The sequence below is a fragment of the Vombatus ursinus genome, unplaced genomic scaffold (assembly GCF_900497805.2).
Source record: "Vombatus ursinus unplaced genomic scaffold, bare-nosed wombat genome assembly UNPS02014818.1, whole genome shotgun sequence".
NCBI classification, from domain to species: Eukaryota; Metazoa; Chordata; class Mammalia; order Diprotodontia; family Vombatidae; genus Vombatus; species Vombatus ursinus.
This window is the reverse complement of record NW_020954596.1, coordinates 56,947,883-56,964,452: the sequence shown is the minus strand read 5'-3', so window position 1 is coordinate 56,964,452 and position 16,570 is coordinate 56,947,883. Positions and strand designations below refer to the sequence as shown.

The 16,570-nt window shown below is 40.5% G+C and overlaps 1 protein-coding gene across 2 annotated transcripts in view; it reads right to left on the bottom strand.

Annotated features, from left to right (window-relative positions):
• The window catches only part of SLAIN2 (SLAIN motif family member 2), a 65,953-nt gene extending 58,775 nt beyond the window's left edge, over positions 1–7,178 (bottom strand). For both annotated transcript variants that reach the window (XM_027836430.1, XM_027836431.1), the window contains exon 1: positions 6,775–7,178. In XM_027836430.1, the coding sequence (XP_027692231.1) occupies positions 6,775–7,154 (380 nt within the window). In that variant the 5' untranslated portion in view covers positions 7,155–7,178. The remainder of the gene's footprint in view (positions 1–6,774) is intronic.
• Between the last annotated feature and the right edge of the window lie 9,392 nt (positions 7,179–16,570).

Genomic DNA, 16,570 nt, shown 5'->3' with positions numbered 1-16,570 from the left:
AACAAAAAAATCTAACATAATGGGGGTGGGGGGTTAGGAGGAAGGGGGAGAGGAAGGAGAGAGGGGAATGGAGAAAGAAGGAGGAGGAGAGGGGGAAGAAAGGGAAGAGGAGGAGAGGGAGAGGGAGGGGGTGAGAGAGGCAGGGGGGAAGGAAACTAGATTTATAGATCTTGGAATCATCTACATCTGTAAGTGAGCCCAAGGAAACTGATGAAATCACATAAAGTACAAAGAGAATAGGCTACCATCAACAGTTAAGGAATGTGACATGGATGACATTCCAGTCAAGGAGATTTAAGGAACAGTCAGACAGAAAGGAGAACCAAGAGAAAGGTGTGTCATGAAAACCCAGTGGATAATATATTCAGGAAGAAAAGAGTCAATAGTGTCAAATGCAGAGAAGGAAGGAATGAAAAGGAGCATTTATTAAGTACCTGCTATGAGCAATACACTGCATTTTTACAAATATTATCTCATTTGATCCAACTTGGGAGACAGGTGCTATTATGATCCCTATTTTACAGATGACAGAGACAGTCAGAGGCTAAGTGACTTGCCCAGGGTCACAAAGCTTGTTAAGAGTCTAAGAATGGATTTGTACTGTGGTCTTCTTGACTCCAGGCCTAGTGCTCTATCCACAGTGCCACCTGGCTATCTCAGGATTAGAAAAGGCCATCAGCTTCGGTAATTAAGACAATTTGTTAACTGCAAAATGGGCAGTTTCATTTGAGTACTGCAACTGAAAGTCAGAATGGAAAAGGTTAAAGAGTGAATGAAAGAAGACAAGGAGACAGCTAGTATAGAACACGTTAGCATTTTGGCTGTGAATGGGAAGAGAGATAAGGATGATAGTTTGAAAGGATGGTAAGGTCAAGTGGTTGTTTTTTAAGGATAAGAGAGACCTGCACATATTGTAGGAAACAGGGACTAATCAAGGAGACAGGAAAAGATCAAAGATTATGGAAAGAGCTGCTATGGCACTTCTAAAAAGTTCTCCCAGAAGCCAAAGAGCACAGAGAGGCCTCCAGTGCAAGCCCCTCTTAATCAGCTCAAAGATTCTCTGTCTTTCAAATCAGACTACAGAGCTGCCAAACATACCTATCCATGTGACATTGAAGTTTCTCAGAATCAACCAGTAAAAACAACTAGAAAAACATGTAGGAAGTTACAGAATAGAATGGAAAGTTTACAAAATCTGGTAGACTAAATAGACAAATGAAAAACCAAGCAATGTCTTCAAAAGGAATCAAGAAAAAAAGATACAAAAAGTGAAAGACCAAGAGAAAATGCTCCTGAAATGAACCATCTCTTGCTTCACTTTTACATATGGACTATGCCTAATTAGCTGTCATGTTAAATATACATATTATTTTGTGGAAGGTTTTTTTCTGTGAGTGTTTAATAAGAGTCAGGGGGAAGAAAAGATTATGGAAAAAAGGAAATGGTGGGGGAAATCTACTTGAAGAGATGAGATCATGTGGAGAAGTTGGCTTTATTGAGAAGGGTCAACTTTCTATCAGATACTGGAAAAAGGAAGGAAAGAGAATGGAGGATGTCAACCCCCTGATTTTTAAAACTGATACCTCTTGTTCATACATAATCATCACCTCCTGAATATACCCTCCCATTCTTCCCTATTAAGCCTTCCCTTTTAGCAAAGATTAAAAAAGGAAAGAAAAAAGTTCATTTGGCAAAATCAACAAACATCACATCAACTCTATGTGATAGCATATGCAATAGTCCATCACCATTCCAACTTCCAAGCCAAGTTTAGTCATTATATTTAGAGCATTCTTATTTCCTTTTACACTATTGTCATCAGTATACATATTTACCTGATAAGGTTTATTTTACTGTTTCAGGACATCTAAGTCTATATCCATGTTTCTCTGAATTTTTCATTTCTTATGGTATAAAAATATTCTATTATATTCATGTTCCATAATTCCAACCTCCCAACTTTATAGATGGATAAGAGAATCAAGATACAAAAAGATCCCAACATGAGGGAGGGATGGGTCAAAATTAACAAGGTGAAATTTAAGAGGACTAGCTAAGACCTAAATTAAAGCCCATCAAAGAAAGAAAAAGACACAGCTGACAAAAGTACAAATTTAAAAAAAATGTTAACTATAACCTAAATAAGCTAGAGGTATGACTCTAGTATAGTCTAAAAAACAAAAATAACAATATTAGATTCAAATAATTGAAGTATAATAAGAGTATCTCGGTCAAGAGAAGTAATAATAGTCCCAACTGTATTCTCTAAGACTATACCTGCAATTTTTGTTGCAGTGCACTATGCATTTTAAGGTCACTGAACAATCTGAATTTATCCAGTGAAAAGGATGGTAAAAAAGATTTAGAAACTACGTTATTGGGGGGGCGGGACCGCCCCCCTCCCCAGAGAAACAGCTGAAAGAAATGAAGATGTTAATCCTAGAAATAAGACAATTTAGGGCAATTTAAGATAGCATTTACAAATATCTGAAGCGCTGTCATGTACAAGAGGATTTAAATTTGTTTTATTTTGCTGTACAGCACAGAACTGGAACCAATCCTAGATCTTTAAGTTTACAATAAGGCAATTTTTGTTCAATATGACAGAATAAAGAAAGGAACAGTGTGGCATAATGGATAAAGGGCTAGACTTGGGATCAGGAAGATCTGGGTTCAAACCCTGCTTCACTCATATACTAGCTATGTAATGATGGGTAAATTGTTTAACTTCTCAGTACTCTCAGCACCTAACACCAGAAATTACAACTTGCCAGTGAACTCTAAAGAAGGGAGTTTCTACAATGGGAGTTGCCTGAATATTGCAGAAAGGATTCCTGTACTAAATGGATAGAAGTTTTGACCACAGAACTTCTAAGATCCCTTCTACTTAAGATTCCATGATTCCACAATGTATTTATTATGAATCAAATCTCCCCCAAATCCCACTTCTCAATACAAATAAAACATGTTATTTACAAAACTTTAAAGTGCAAGTTAAGGATTTACAGTTCCCAGAAATGGAAAGGACTAAAGTATGTGCAGGATAATGTATGACTAAAGCATGTTATAGGTGGGTGGTCACAGGAACTAAGAAGGCAGGTAACTGTGTGGTCATATTAGAGGGGTCATTAACATGAAAAGTGAGGTCCCCAAAATGATGGAAAACTATGGGATAGAGAATATTATAATGGGGCAGCTAGGTGTCGCAGTGGATAGAGCACCGGCCCTGAAGTCAGGAGGACCTGAGTTCAAATCCGGCCTCAGACCAAACACTTGACACATACTAGCTGTGTGACTTTGGGCATGTCACTTAACCCGATTGCCTCACCAAAAAAAAAAAAAATTATAAACTAGGTATTCAAGTGATTACAGATTACAGAGAGAGTGACCTGGAACATCAATAAATCACTATACTGAAACATCAATATATCACTATACTGGGAAAAAAAAAACAACAAAATTATTTATACCTGTACAATTCTACTTTGTAACAATAATCCTAATAGTAAACTGGGTACCACATGACCAAAAGAATCTTTAGGCATGCTATCTAAATAAATGCCATACTAAATAACTAAGGCCAGTGCAGCCAAAGTCAAACATTCAGTCAACAAACATTTAAGTGCTTACTTTGTACCAGGCATTGTGCTAAGCTGGTGATACAAACTGAAAACAAACACAAACAACCCCCCCTCCAAAAAAAAAACCCACCATGGTTTCTGACCTAAAAGAGCTCACATTCTAATGGAGAAGACAACATGCAAATAAAGTCTAAGGTCTTTACTGAGTCACTGCTTATAAAATCAAGTATTATCTTTTCATATATACATCAGAGAGTAAAGTCATCAAGCCAAAGTGCCTTGCACACTGAAGGAACCGAAGATATTTTGCCAATGACTTCTGTGCCTGATCTCATTATACTTTATACTCCTCTTATGTGTTTATCATACTATAATTTGTATCATAGTTTTGTTCTCCCTTTTGAGACTGTAGACTAAATTCCTTAAGGGCAAGGATTATGTATTTTTTATCTTTCTATTGCCAGCACCTTGCATACAACAGGCGTTTAATTTTTTAAACTGAAATTTCAAGTACTTGATAAGAATTTGTTAAATGTTATATGTGTGCTATACATATATTTAAAAACTATTCTTTTAAGGTTCAATATACACTCAGTCATATATACATCCACTACTCCCATAGACAGGCATGGTTTTAAAATTACACCAAAAAAAACTAGTATTGTTGACATTATGCTGTCATTAGGAATGTCAATCCCAATAACATTTGGTAACATCCAGTGATAAATAAAGACTTGACATTACATATCCAAATGTATCTCTGACATTTAAGTCTTTCTCAATTAAGAGTTCTAGATAGCTCAGCCTTTATTCATGGCTTGCCTGAAATACCCCCTACTCTTCTTCAGGAGCCCATATCCCACTAAGTCCTGTTTCCTAAATGAAGTCAGCTCTAGAGCCCACCCCGATCTCTCCCTACTATGAAGTATTCTAGGCCAGGGTTTCTTAAACCTTTTTTTTTGTGTCACACACTCCTCCTCTTTGGTAGTCTGGTGAAGTTTATCTCAGAGCCCTTCTCAGAATAATGTTTTTAAATGCACAAAACAAAATACATCATCATCATAACTAGCTAGCATTTACACAGCACCTATTATGTGCTAAGTACTTTACAAATTACTATTTTATTTAACCTTCACAACAACCTTGGGAGGTAGGTACCAGTATTATCCCCATTTAAAGTTCAGGAAACTGAGGCAAAGAGGTTAAGTGACTTGCCAAGGTCATACATATAGCATGTGAGCAAGACTGTATTTGCTCTCAGGTCTTCCTGATTCCAGGCCTGGCACTCTTTACACTGTGTCAGCTAGCTGCCTCCAGCTAGGAGTCCAAAAGTTTATGAAAACAAAGACGTAAATTTTTTCCTCATCCAAGTTCAGAGATGCCCTGAAATTTATCCATGTGCTTTGGGATCTGTGAATCCAGGAGTTCCGGTTTGTGGTGTTTATTATGTGAGCCATGCATTTTTTTTCCAATTCAGTTCAATAAACATTTGTATTCAGCATGGCATAATGAATAGCGCCGGTTTCAAAACCAGTAAGACCGGGGTTCAAGTTATGCCTCTGTCCTTGTGTCCAGCTGTAAGAGTCTAAACAAGTCACTCTTAGCCTCTTAGAATTTTAAAGAGCTCTCTAAGACCATTAACTTGCATAGTAGGTGCTGGACTGCATTGATAGAGGGAATTTTCTTGGCTGGAAGTTCCTAATGCCAATGAAATTAAAAGTCTAGCTCCTAACATGTGTGCATTGGCACTGGGAAGGAAAAAGGGTACAAATACAAGAAAAGGGGGGAGGGGCTCAGTAGCTTAAATGTATAAGGTTCCTTAAGGTTTAGGATTATAGGAGTTAAGGTTGGAAAGAACATTAGAGGTCATCTAGTCCAGAGAACACTTTGCTCACAATAAAATAACTCTGTGAGGTAGGTAGTACAAGTACTACTACTATCTTCATTTTACAGCAAGGAAAACTCAGGTGAAAAAGGGAAGAACTTGCCCAAAGTCATACATGTAGTAAGTCTAGCATTCTTTCTGTTGAATACAGCACACTAACACTCAGTTGGATTTTTAAGAGCCTTAAAAACAGGAACCCCTCTCCCCTTTTCACTGGCATTAGGAATCTATGGCGTAGCTCAGTAAATAGATGCTTAATCCCAAACTTCTTTCAACATACGCTGCCTAATTCTGTCAAACATTTCACTCACTTAGAAATCTCTATTTTGACAAAAAAGAAGAAATTTCATTTTTAAACAGCACAAGTTCTAAAGTGATGAATTCATGAAGAAAAGTTCCCCTATCTCCCTGAAGAGATCCTTTCAAGCGTTCTGGATGGAAGTGATTTTTAAGGTGTGGGTCACCATTTTCCTTGAGGGATACTGGAACAGGGGTTTGTTTAAAGACTTTCAGCAAGCCTCTCCTACCTCCCCTAGAATAACACGAAAGTGAGGAGTCAGTGTGGTAACTCTCTTCACACAACCTTGAGAAATGCCAAAAACCCAATTCTTGAGTAAACACTGAAGAGCAAGCAAAAGAGTAACAAGGAGTATGCCGTCTCCTCCCTACGAGGGTAGATCGTCTTTTTCCAGCTCTTGGCTCTCTGCACAAAGCAGCCCCATCCCCTGCCCCCATCACACAAAGCGAAGCGAAGCTCGGAGTCCCCGAAGGGGAGTCCTATTTCACACCATCTTCCTCCCTTTCTTGCCACCCACACTAGTCATTCTAAAGCCTCACGTCCCCAACAGAACTGTGCCACCCTTTCCACGCGGACTTAGAAACTAGAGCCTTTCGAACCAAAAGGAGAGGGGGCCCAGTTCTTCCCCAAGAGTCAAGTTCAATGACTTCCCACCGAGCACGCCCCTCCCCAAGTTCCTTGCCGACACCCAAATTCCCAGGCCATCCTCCTTGAGCCACACAAAGCGGGTACCCTTCCCGTCCCTCCCCGGCTTGCAGCACTGCTAGAGGCAGGCAGGACCGGGACCCAACAACCTTGTCCAGGTCTACACCCGCGCCCCCTCCAGCACCACACGTGTGCCTTTCTTCTCCTTCTAATCTTTTCGCCCAGGGGATCCTCCCCCCCCCCAGGCCCCCCTCAGAAAAAAAAAAGAGGAACGACCACCGGCTCTCTGACACAAAGCCCGGGCTGGGCACCGCAGGCAGTTGGATGCACACTCCCCCGCCCTCCCCACGAGCGCCCCGGCTCACCAGCTCTCCTCCTCCTCCCAGCCCAAGAGGCGCTCCAGCTCGTCAGGCCGCAGCGGCTCCACCTCGTCCAGCACGCTGCCCTCGCCGGCCGCCAGCAGGGACGTGGCACCGTCCCGCAGCTCCTCGCTGCTCGTCCGCCTCAGGCTCGGCCCGGCTCCGGCCGCCTTGGAGGTCAGGCCCAAAGGGAAGCCCCGGGGAGACGCGGTCCCGGAGGCGGCGGCCGAGCCGCGGCCGGGGCTCCCCTGCGCGGCGGAGGTGGCTGCCTGAGCGGCCCCAGAGCGGCTCCTCAGCTGCTCGTTCTGCTTCTCCAGCTTCTTCACCAGCTCCTGCAGCTTCCGCACCTCCTGGTCCGCGTTCACGTTGGAGTTAACGTCCTCCATCCCGGCCCCGCGGCCCCCGCCGCCGCCGCCCTCCTCCGACACCAGCCGCCAAGGGGAGGAAGGAGCAGGAGGCCCGACGCGTCGCCAGCACCGGCCCCGGCCCCGCCGCCGCTCTTCCGCGCTCTACCCGAGGCGCCGGCACATAGCAGGGGCGGGCACCGCCGCCAGGGTCGCCCCAGCCCGGGTACCGAAGCGCCGCTGGCCCCGACCGAGCCGCCTCATCTGCGCCGGCTCAGGACTTGGGGGAGGTGGCGCCAACATCCGGCCCCCGCCGCCATCTTCCATCCGTTCCTCCGCCCCCTCGGTCACGTCGGTGACTTCAGCACGCTCTCGGACGCGGCCGCCGGCGGCCCTCAGCAGTTGCCCAAATACAGCTCAGCTAGGGCCGAGGGCGGGGCTGCCAGACCCTCCGACCCGGATGGGGCGACACACGCATGCTCGCACCGAGTTCCCTCACACCCGCCCAGCTGTGGGGCGGGGCCGGCAGGAGGGGAAGGGGCGGGGCCTGAAGGCCAAGGGAGGAGGGGCAGCCCTACGAGGGGGGGTGGTCCAGGCCAAGTAGCAGTGGAGGCGGATCTAGCTAGCGCAGGGCGAGTCACCTCGCGGAAGCGCTGGGGGGGGCCGCCTCAACTCGAGCTCCCAGATCTCTGGGGCGGAGCCCAGGCGAAGGAGTACCGCCCATTGTGACTGAGCGGGCGTGGTGGTGTGGAAAAGGCCCCCCCAACTCCAAAGGGTGGCCTCAGTTTCCCTTCTATGAAAAAGAGCGGGTTGTGGTTTTAGGGAATCCTAGGAACACCTGTATGAGCTGATGCAGAGTTGAAGGGGAGTAGAACCAGGAGAACAATCATGCAACAGCCACATTGTAAAGAAAAACAACTTTGAAAGACATGGGAACTCGGATCAGTGCAATGACCAACCAAGATTCCAGAGGGGTGATGGGGAAGCATGCTCCCATCTCCTGAAAGGGAGGTGAGGGACCCAGGGTGCAGAAAATCACAAACACACACACACACACACACACACACACACATTTTATACTGGACCAGGGTTGGAATTTGTTTTGCTTGACTGCACATTTGTGATAAGGGTTTTCTTTTCCTTTTTCCTTGGCACAGGGGAAAGGGGGAAAAAAAAGATTTGTAAGTGAAAAAAAGAATTTTTAATTAAAAAAAATTTACAAGTTTTAAAAATGAACGAGTTGAATCAGATGGCGATCTTTGGTCCATCCATCCCCAAAATTCCTGTCTAATGTGATCCCTGGAGAGTCTCCAGTTTAGATGAGGAAATGAACAAAGAAAATCCCCTTCAAACGCTATTTTATTTTTCCTAGATATTTGTTGAAATGAGTTTCTTTTTGAAAGAACCTATTCTTATAAACTGGATTCCACGCCCAAACACTGTACCCAATGGAGAAACTCTCCCCTTTCAATAACACCCCCACCCTCAACTTTGTTGCTTGAATGCCTGGCACCTCCCAAGCCATGTTTGTCCTACTTACCATATTGCTGGTCATGCTCACTTTTCCTCTCTCTAACATATGAGTCCCTGTTGTTTGGACCATTACTTTGACTGCATTCAAGGGTTGTTTCTGTAAAAAAATATTTTTATGAAAATTAAATGTCAATATGATACACAAATTGTTATTAAACTGATAAAAAGTATTTTGGAAGTTAGAGTCTCATTTCTAAACTGCACTGCAGTTAAGGATCCTTTGTTACTAGTCCAATATGCAAATATGTTACTAGCCTAGACTTGTGTCAGAGACAACTGGGATTTTCTTAAATTTTTTTAATGTTTTGATTTTGTCATTCCAATTGGAGAGGTAATCTAAACTGCTGACAGTGGGTGTTTCCAGGCAATTGAATCAGCTGCTCCACTACCCCCACCCACTTAACAAACCTCGATCAAATCCTATTTCAAATGATTTGGACTTTTCACTCCAGGCAGGTAAATATACTTTTCTTCTGCAACCATGCAAACATGCACGTCTTTTCATGTTATTTCCTCTGTCTCCTTAACTTTTCCATTTAAAACTGGACTGAAAACTTGCCTATGTTAATAACTCTATTAACTGGTAGACCCTTTACTTATTCTAGTATACTCTGCATCCCAGAAGGCCCCTTCTCACAAGGAACATAGATCAGAATTTATCTGGGATTTTTGTCCCTGACCCTGTGCTGAATATGGAGAGATCTCTTAAGGCCAAGGTAGGTAAGTAATGAGTGAGGGTGCCCTCCTTAGTACGTGCACAATATGTCCTGCCTGGTTCTATTCCAACGCATGGAAACATGCCTAAAGGAAAAAAATAAAAACCAAAAAAAACCTTCTCTTTCCCATCAGCACAGTGATGAAAAATCTTTTAATTGACTCCTGACTAGAATTGAATGTGCAAACAAAGGTTTGAGCTGATGACTTGTACCTTTCTTCCATGGCATCTTTGATTGAGGAGGACTTCTAAGATCTACCAGGGAGGAGAACAATGACCTCCCTTCCAACCTAGTACTATTCATCCCTGAATTCTTGACACGGTCCTTCTGTTTCTGTTTCTTCCTAATCTTAGAGAAATGAAAGAGAAACAGAATTGAACAGGTAACCTTGTGAGCTTTGAAAGGTTGGAAGAATTATCAGAGATCTTCTCAGCCATCAGAATAGATAGCAAAGACCCCTGAGGCTGCTAGTAGCAACAGCAGCTGAGTCCAGTGAGGAGCCAATTTATCAGACGTCATATCTCTCAGCGCGAAGAATGAGTACAGCTGCTGCCCCATCCCAAGCAGATTTGGTGGGGACTCCTCATAGAGAGAAAAGGACTCCCAGGGCTAGAAGTCTTGAGATGCTCCTTGGTCCTACATGTTGTCTACACGTGTGCCTATGAGGAAAATATTATGTATTATTTATTAATTTTGTTGGAACCTAGCTTTATGTGGCTAGAAAACTTTCTAACCCCAAAATACTGTAGAGGTCAGAGCTCCTCCAGGGAAGATGAATGGCTGAAGGGAATGCTTAGATCCCACCCAAGTCTTGTTTTGGGTCCACTCAAAGTTTGTGTTTTGAATTTCCCAAATTTGAATGTTTATACTTGCCTGCTGACATACATTTCAAACTACTCAGTTCTGACAATTGCCTAACAGTGGCCAATCAAAGGCAAATGTCCTAACACCCTATTCTGAACTCTCTGTATCACGTAATGTCACAAAGAATTGAGGAAGAAGCTACACCTTTTCCCAGCCCTCTCCTTTGCCAAATGACCTAATAAAATTCTTTCAAAAACTATTTCAGGTTTTGGGGTCTGTTCTACGGAGATTTACTAACATGCCTCACTAATATATCATTATATAGAATTTGAGCCCACTCTGCTCATGAACCAGTGTGTGCGAGAGGGGAGAGTCTGGCCCCTATTTAAAGGGGATATTTTATAACGTGTTCTTACCATACCTTCTCAGTAAATTCTCTTTTGTAAAAATTAATTGATGAATTTATACTCGTTCAGTGCTATGCCAATCAAACTACCAAAAAATTATTTTATAGAGCTACACAAAATAATAAAATTCATCTAGAAAAACATAACGTCAAGAATATCAAGAGAATCAATGAAAAAAATGTGAAGGAAGATGGCCTATCAGTATCAGATCTCAAGATGTATTACAAAGCAGTAATTATCAAAACAATCTGGTATTGACTAAGAAGTAGAGGGGTGGATGAAAGGAATATGTTAGGTATACAAGACACAGTAGTCAGTGACTATGGTAATCTACTGTTTGATAAACCCAAAGACTCCAGGTTCTGGGATAAGAACTCACTATTTGACAAAAGCTACTGGCAAAACTGGGAAACAGTATGGCAGAAACTAGGCATAGACCAACATCTTACATTGCATACTAAGATAAGATCAAAATAGGTATCGGATTTAGGCATAAAGGATGACCATAAGCAAATCTGGAGAGCACCAAATAGTTTACCAGTCAGATCTATGGAGAAGGGAAGAATTTATGACCAAACAAGAGATAGAGAATATTATGAAATGCAAAATGGATAATTTTGATTTAAATAAAAAATGTTTTGCACAAATAAAGCCAATGTAACCAAGATTAGAAGGAAAGCAGAAAGTTGGGGAACAATTTTTACCGCCAGTGTTTCTGATAATAGCCTGATTTCTAAAATATATAGAGAACTGAATCAAATTTATAAGAATACAAGTCATTCCCCAATTGATAAATGATCAAAGGATATAAACAGGCAGTTTTCAGATGAAGAAATTAAAGCTATCTATAATCATATGAAAAAATGCCCTAAATCACTATTGATTAGAGAAATGAAAATTAAAACAACTCTGAAGTACCATATCACACCTATCAGATTGGCTAATATGACAAAAAAGGAAAATGATAAATGTTGGAGAAAATTTGGGAAAATTAGAACACTAATGCATTGTTGGTGGAGTTGTGAACTGATCCAATCATTCTAGAGAGCATTTCAGAGCTATGCTCAAAGGGCTATAAAACTTTGATTCAGCAATACCACTTCTAGGTCTGTATCCCAAAGAAAGCATGAAAACAGGAAAAGGACCCACCCACATGTACAAAAATATTTTATAGCAACTCTTTTTGTGGTGGCAAAGAATTGGAAATTGAAGGGATGCCCAACAATTGGGGAATGCTTGAACAAGTTGTGGTATATGAATGTGATGGAATACTATTGTGCTATAAGAAATGATGACCAGGCAGATTTCAGGAAAACCTGAAAAAACTTACAAGAACTCATGTTGAGTGAAGTGAACAGAACCAGGAGAACATTGTACACAGTAGTAGCAACATGGTTGGATGATCAACTTTGATAGATTTGCCATATTTCACCACATAATTGTCACATATTTTATGCTAAATTTTTTTGCAAAAAAGTAGGGTGCAATCATTATGTTAAGCTTTTTTTAAAAATTGTGCCGGCATTAATTAATAGTCATTTATTACTAAACTATCTTTGGTGCAAGATTAGGGTACACAGAATACTCATGAATGTATGTTAAAATTGGGAAGATGCAAGTCTTACCATATCATGTGACTTACTGAAAGCAACTTCACCTGCCAGACTGCTCCCAAAGAGCCAATGGCTCTTCATTGGGTTGAATGACAATACCATTAGTACTGCAGGACTCTAAACAAACCATACAGGTCGTCTCATGCAGAATTCTAGTCTCATGGCTTGCAATGCAGGAGACGTAAATGTGTAACCATATGCCACTAGTGAATACATTGCTGCTCTGGTTACCTTTTAAGCAGCGTGACTAACAGAATTATATCATACGATGATTACATGATGAAAGGTTACAAACCAAATTTTGGATTGGAAAAAAAAACCCCACCACCCACCCCCACTCCCTCCCCTCCAACCCCCCACTCCCTCCCTCCAGGGTTCCACAATTATGTAGTGAAATAAGGTGTCTTCTCAGTAATACAATGATCTAAAACAACTCCAAAAGACTCATGATGGAAAATGTTATCCATGTCCAGAGAAAGAACTATGGAATCTGGGTGTAGATGGAAGCATACTATTTTCTTTTTTTTTGTTTTTTTTTTCTTTCTCATGGTTTTTTCTTTTTGTTCTGATTCTGCTTTCACAACATGACTAATGTGGAAATATGTTTCATATGATTGTACATGTATAGCCTATATCAGATTGCTTGCTGTCTTGGGGAGGAGGGAGGGGAGGAAGGAAGAAGGAGAGGAAGGGAGGGAAAGAGAAAAAAATTTGGAACTCAAAGTCTTATAAAAGCGAATGTTGAAAACTATCTTTACATGTAATTGGAAAAAATACAATACTATTAAGTGAAGAGGAAAAAAGAAACTTCCTTTTGTGAAAAAAGAATGGGAATTTTCCCTCCCCCTTATCTCCATTTTCCCCTAGTTTCCTTATCTGGTTCTCCTGTCAATGGAAATTTGAATATACTTGTCCCCTTGGCAACCAGCAAGTTTTACAATTATTTTAAGACACAAAGATACTCTATACAGATTTTAAGAGTTTGAATGAACATCAGGGGCCTTGGAATCCAATTTATACTTGAACAGGAATTACTTCTACACCATCACTGACAAGTGCACATCCATCCTTTGCTTGACAACTGCTGCTAACATTTCATAAAGGGATTTGAAATAAAAAAGCATTTTAGTCAATATTAAAGAAAGAATATATGTATTATAAAAATAAAGTTTTATCACAGAAAAAAAAGAAATAATGGGATGGATCAGTGGAATAGATTAGGTATACAATACACAGTAGTAAATGACCATTGTAATCTAGTGTTTGATAAATGCCCCAAATCCAAGCTTTTGGGACAAGAACTCAGTATTTGACAAAAATTCCTGGGAAAATTTGAAAGCAATTTGGCAGACACTAGGTATAGACCAATATCTCACATATACCAATATAAGGACAAAATGGGTGCATGACTTAGACATAAAGGGTGATATAAGCAAAATAGAGGAGCATGGAATATTTTACCTGTCACAGCTTTGGACAAGGGAAGAATTTATGACCAAACAGGAGATTGAGAAGAACACAGGAAATAAAATAGATAATTTTGATTACATTAAATTAGAAAAGGTTTTGCACAAACAAAACAAATGGAGCCAAAATTCAAAGGAATGCAACCAAGATTAGAAGGAAAGCAGAAAACTGAGGAAAAAAATTTTACAGCAACCTTCTCCAATAAAGACTTCATTTCTTAAATATATAGGGAACCAAAACAAATTTATAAAAGAAGAGCCATTCTCCAATTGTTAAATGGTCAAAGGATATGAATGAGTTTTCAGGAGATGAAATAAAAGCTGTCAATAGTCACAGAAAAAATACTCTAAATCACTATTGATTGGAGAAATTAAAATTAAAACAACTCTGAGATATTACCTCACCTATCAGTTAGGTAACATGACAGATAAGGAAAATGACAAATGCTGGAGGGCATGCAGAAAACTTGGGACACTAATGCTACCATCTTCTGATTGGTCCCTGTGACTGGAGAGTTGTTCTGAAGATGATTGGACATTGAGAATTAGGAGGATATACTCTTTTGAGTCAAGAAGGATGGATTCCAGTCAGGGTATAAAAACTGCAGAAATAGTTTTACCTGCTTTCAATAAACCTTTGCTTTTAGGACACCTTCAATAATTTGTTTTAATTGGACTTCCAGCAAGGGGTTGAAAGTGGGGAGGGGAAGAAAGTGATTTGTCTCCCTTTCCTCTTCCAAAGAAAGAACTGATGGAGTCTGAATTCAGATTAAAGTATATTTTTTTACTTTATTTTTCTTGGATTGGCTGGAGGTTGGGGGTAGTTACAAAGAAATTAATTCAACTTTTCTAAGTTTGGGAGCTTCCTTGTGCATTTGTAGCAAGCTATCTCTGCTCTCAACCTGTCCCTCTCCTCCCTCCTTCCTCTACCTCTACTACTCACCTAGCAACCTTTCTGCCCTATTCTGGAAACTTCTGCACCCAGTTCAGGAGACTTCCATACCTTATGCTGAATTAATATGTTACTATCAAGCAAACCTTAGACATTTTCTCTTCCAGCAACATTAGGGAATCCAATCAAGTCCTTCTAAGCAAGAACTATTTCCCTGTAAAACAACACACACAATGACGACAACAACAAAGAAAATGGAACAATCACCAAAAAAAATCAAAACTGAATGTTTTGAAGAAAAAAAAGAACAAACATGGCTCCAAAAAGCTCTTTCTGGTTCTTTGCCACCATAAAAAGCTCCACTATAAATATTTCCAATTTCTGGGAGCTTTTCTTTTTGTTTTTGCTGATCTTCTCGTGTTAAACGCCTGACAGTAGAATCTTTGGGTCAAAGGGGGTACTTTTAGATACTTTTAGTCACTATTTTAGAATAATTCCAACCAACAATTTAATTATATTCTTATGGATAGCAATAGTATTTTGTATTAATGGTATACTAAAAGCATAAATTTTACATAAATCTGTCTTGGAATGAATCTCAAAGGACACACCCAAATCAGTAATCTAAATCTAAACTTATATTAAATGGAGAAAAGAAATACTAATATAGTAGAAAAAGCACAGAACTGGAAGTCAAAAACCTTAATCCAGTTCTGGCTTCTTCATTACCAGATGTCATCTTGGGCAAGTCATTTAACCTCTGTGCCTCAGTGGCCTGATATGTAAAATCAGAAACTGGCCTTGATCTCTAAGATACCTTCCAATCCCCCAGGTCTGGTGATTTTAAAAGATCATAACACTTGTTTATACAGATGCATTAATTTCTAAAGTATGCCCTATTTCTTTGCCTAGTTATGTATCTTCTCAAACTGTTCAAAATGCTGTTGTTGAGAGATATTTTCTCACCCATTTCTCTGACCACTCTACCTCTTGATTTATGGAAGACAATGTAAGGCACTGAGTAAGGAATCAAACTGATAAGCACTAGATTAGAACAATCCATCACTTCACCGAGAGAAAGCTACAATGTCTTCACCCTTGTCTGTCCTCCCTACGATTGTATAGAAAAAGGAAAATTTTGAGAACAGATGAAGCCTCCCGAAAAAAGACTTCAAATAACAAAAGTTCTGTCATTGTCTGTGTAACTGACCTCTGAGTTCTGGAAAAACTTTACCAATTGGAGACAGATTCTGACAACTCCTCTCAGGATAGAAATGGCTCAGGTATGGGTCTGTTAATGTATGTAAGCTTGAAGAGGCTTATCACCATAAGGTTGGCCATCAGTGATCATTTTTTTTTCAGCCACAGCAACTCAATCTCCTAAGGTGAAAGAGGAGGTTGTGATTTTAATTAGTGGCGGAGATACCCAAACCAACAACAATAACAACAAAAAAACCATAGATCCTTAAAGAAATTCTTAGAATAGAGATTGCTCCCATTTTTGAGATTTGTTACTATTACTTATTTGGTTTTTTTTCAACTAATTCTTCCTCCTAAGTATGCTATGTGACATAGGGTATACTTTGATGTACATATTACTGTGTTCAGTCTTTTTTCAATTGTCTCAGACTCTTTGTGACCCCATTTGGGGTTTTCTTCACAAAGATATTGGAGTAGTTTGCCATTTCCTTCTCTAGCTCATTTTACAGATAAGGAAACTGAGGCAAACAGGGTTAAGTGACTTGCCCAGGGTCACACAGCTAGTAAGTGTCCCAAGCTGGATTTGAATTCAGGAAGATGAGTCTTCCTGACTCTAGGCCCAGTACTTTACCCATCACACATCTAGCTGATCCCTTGGTTTATATAGAAACTTTTAAACTTTAAAATTCTCAAAATCAACTTCACTGGCATCTGAATCCTCCACAAGTACTAAGGGAAGTATTCTTTAATTCCAGCTGGGACTAGTAGAGAGAGAGTTTTTCTAACTTCAGATCTACATTAGATCAAAGAAACAGGCTGAGTGTGAG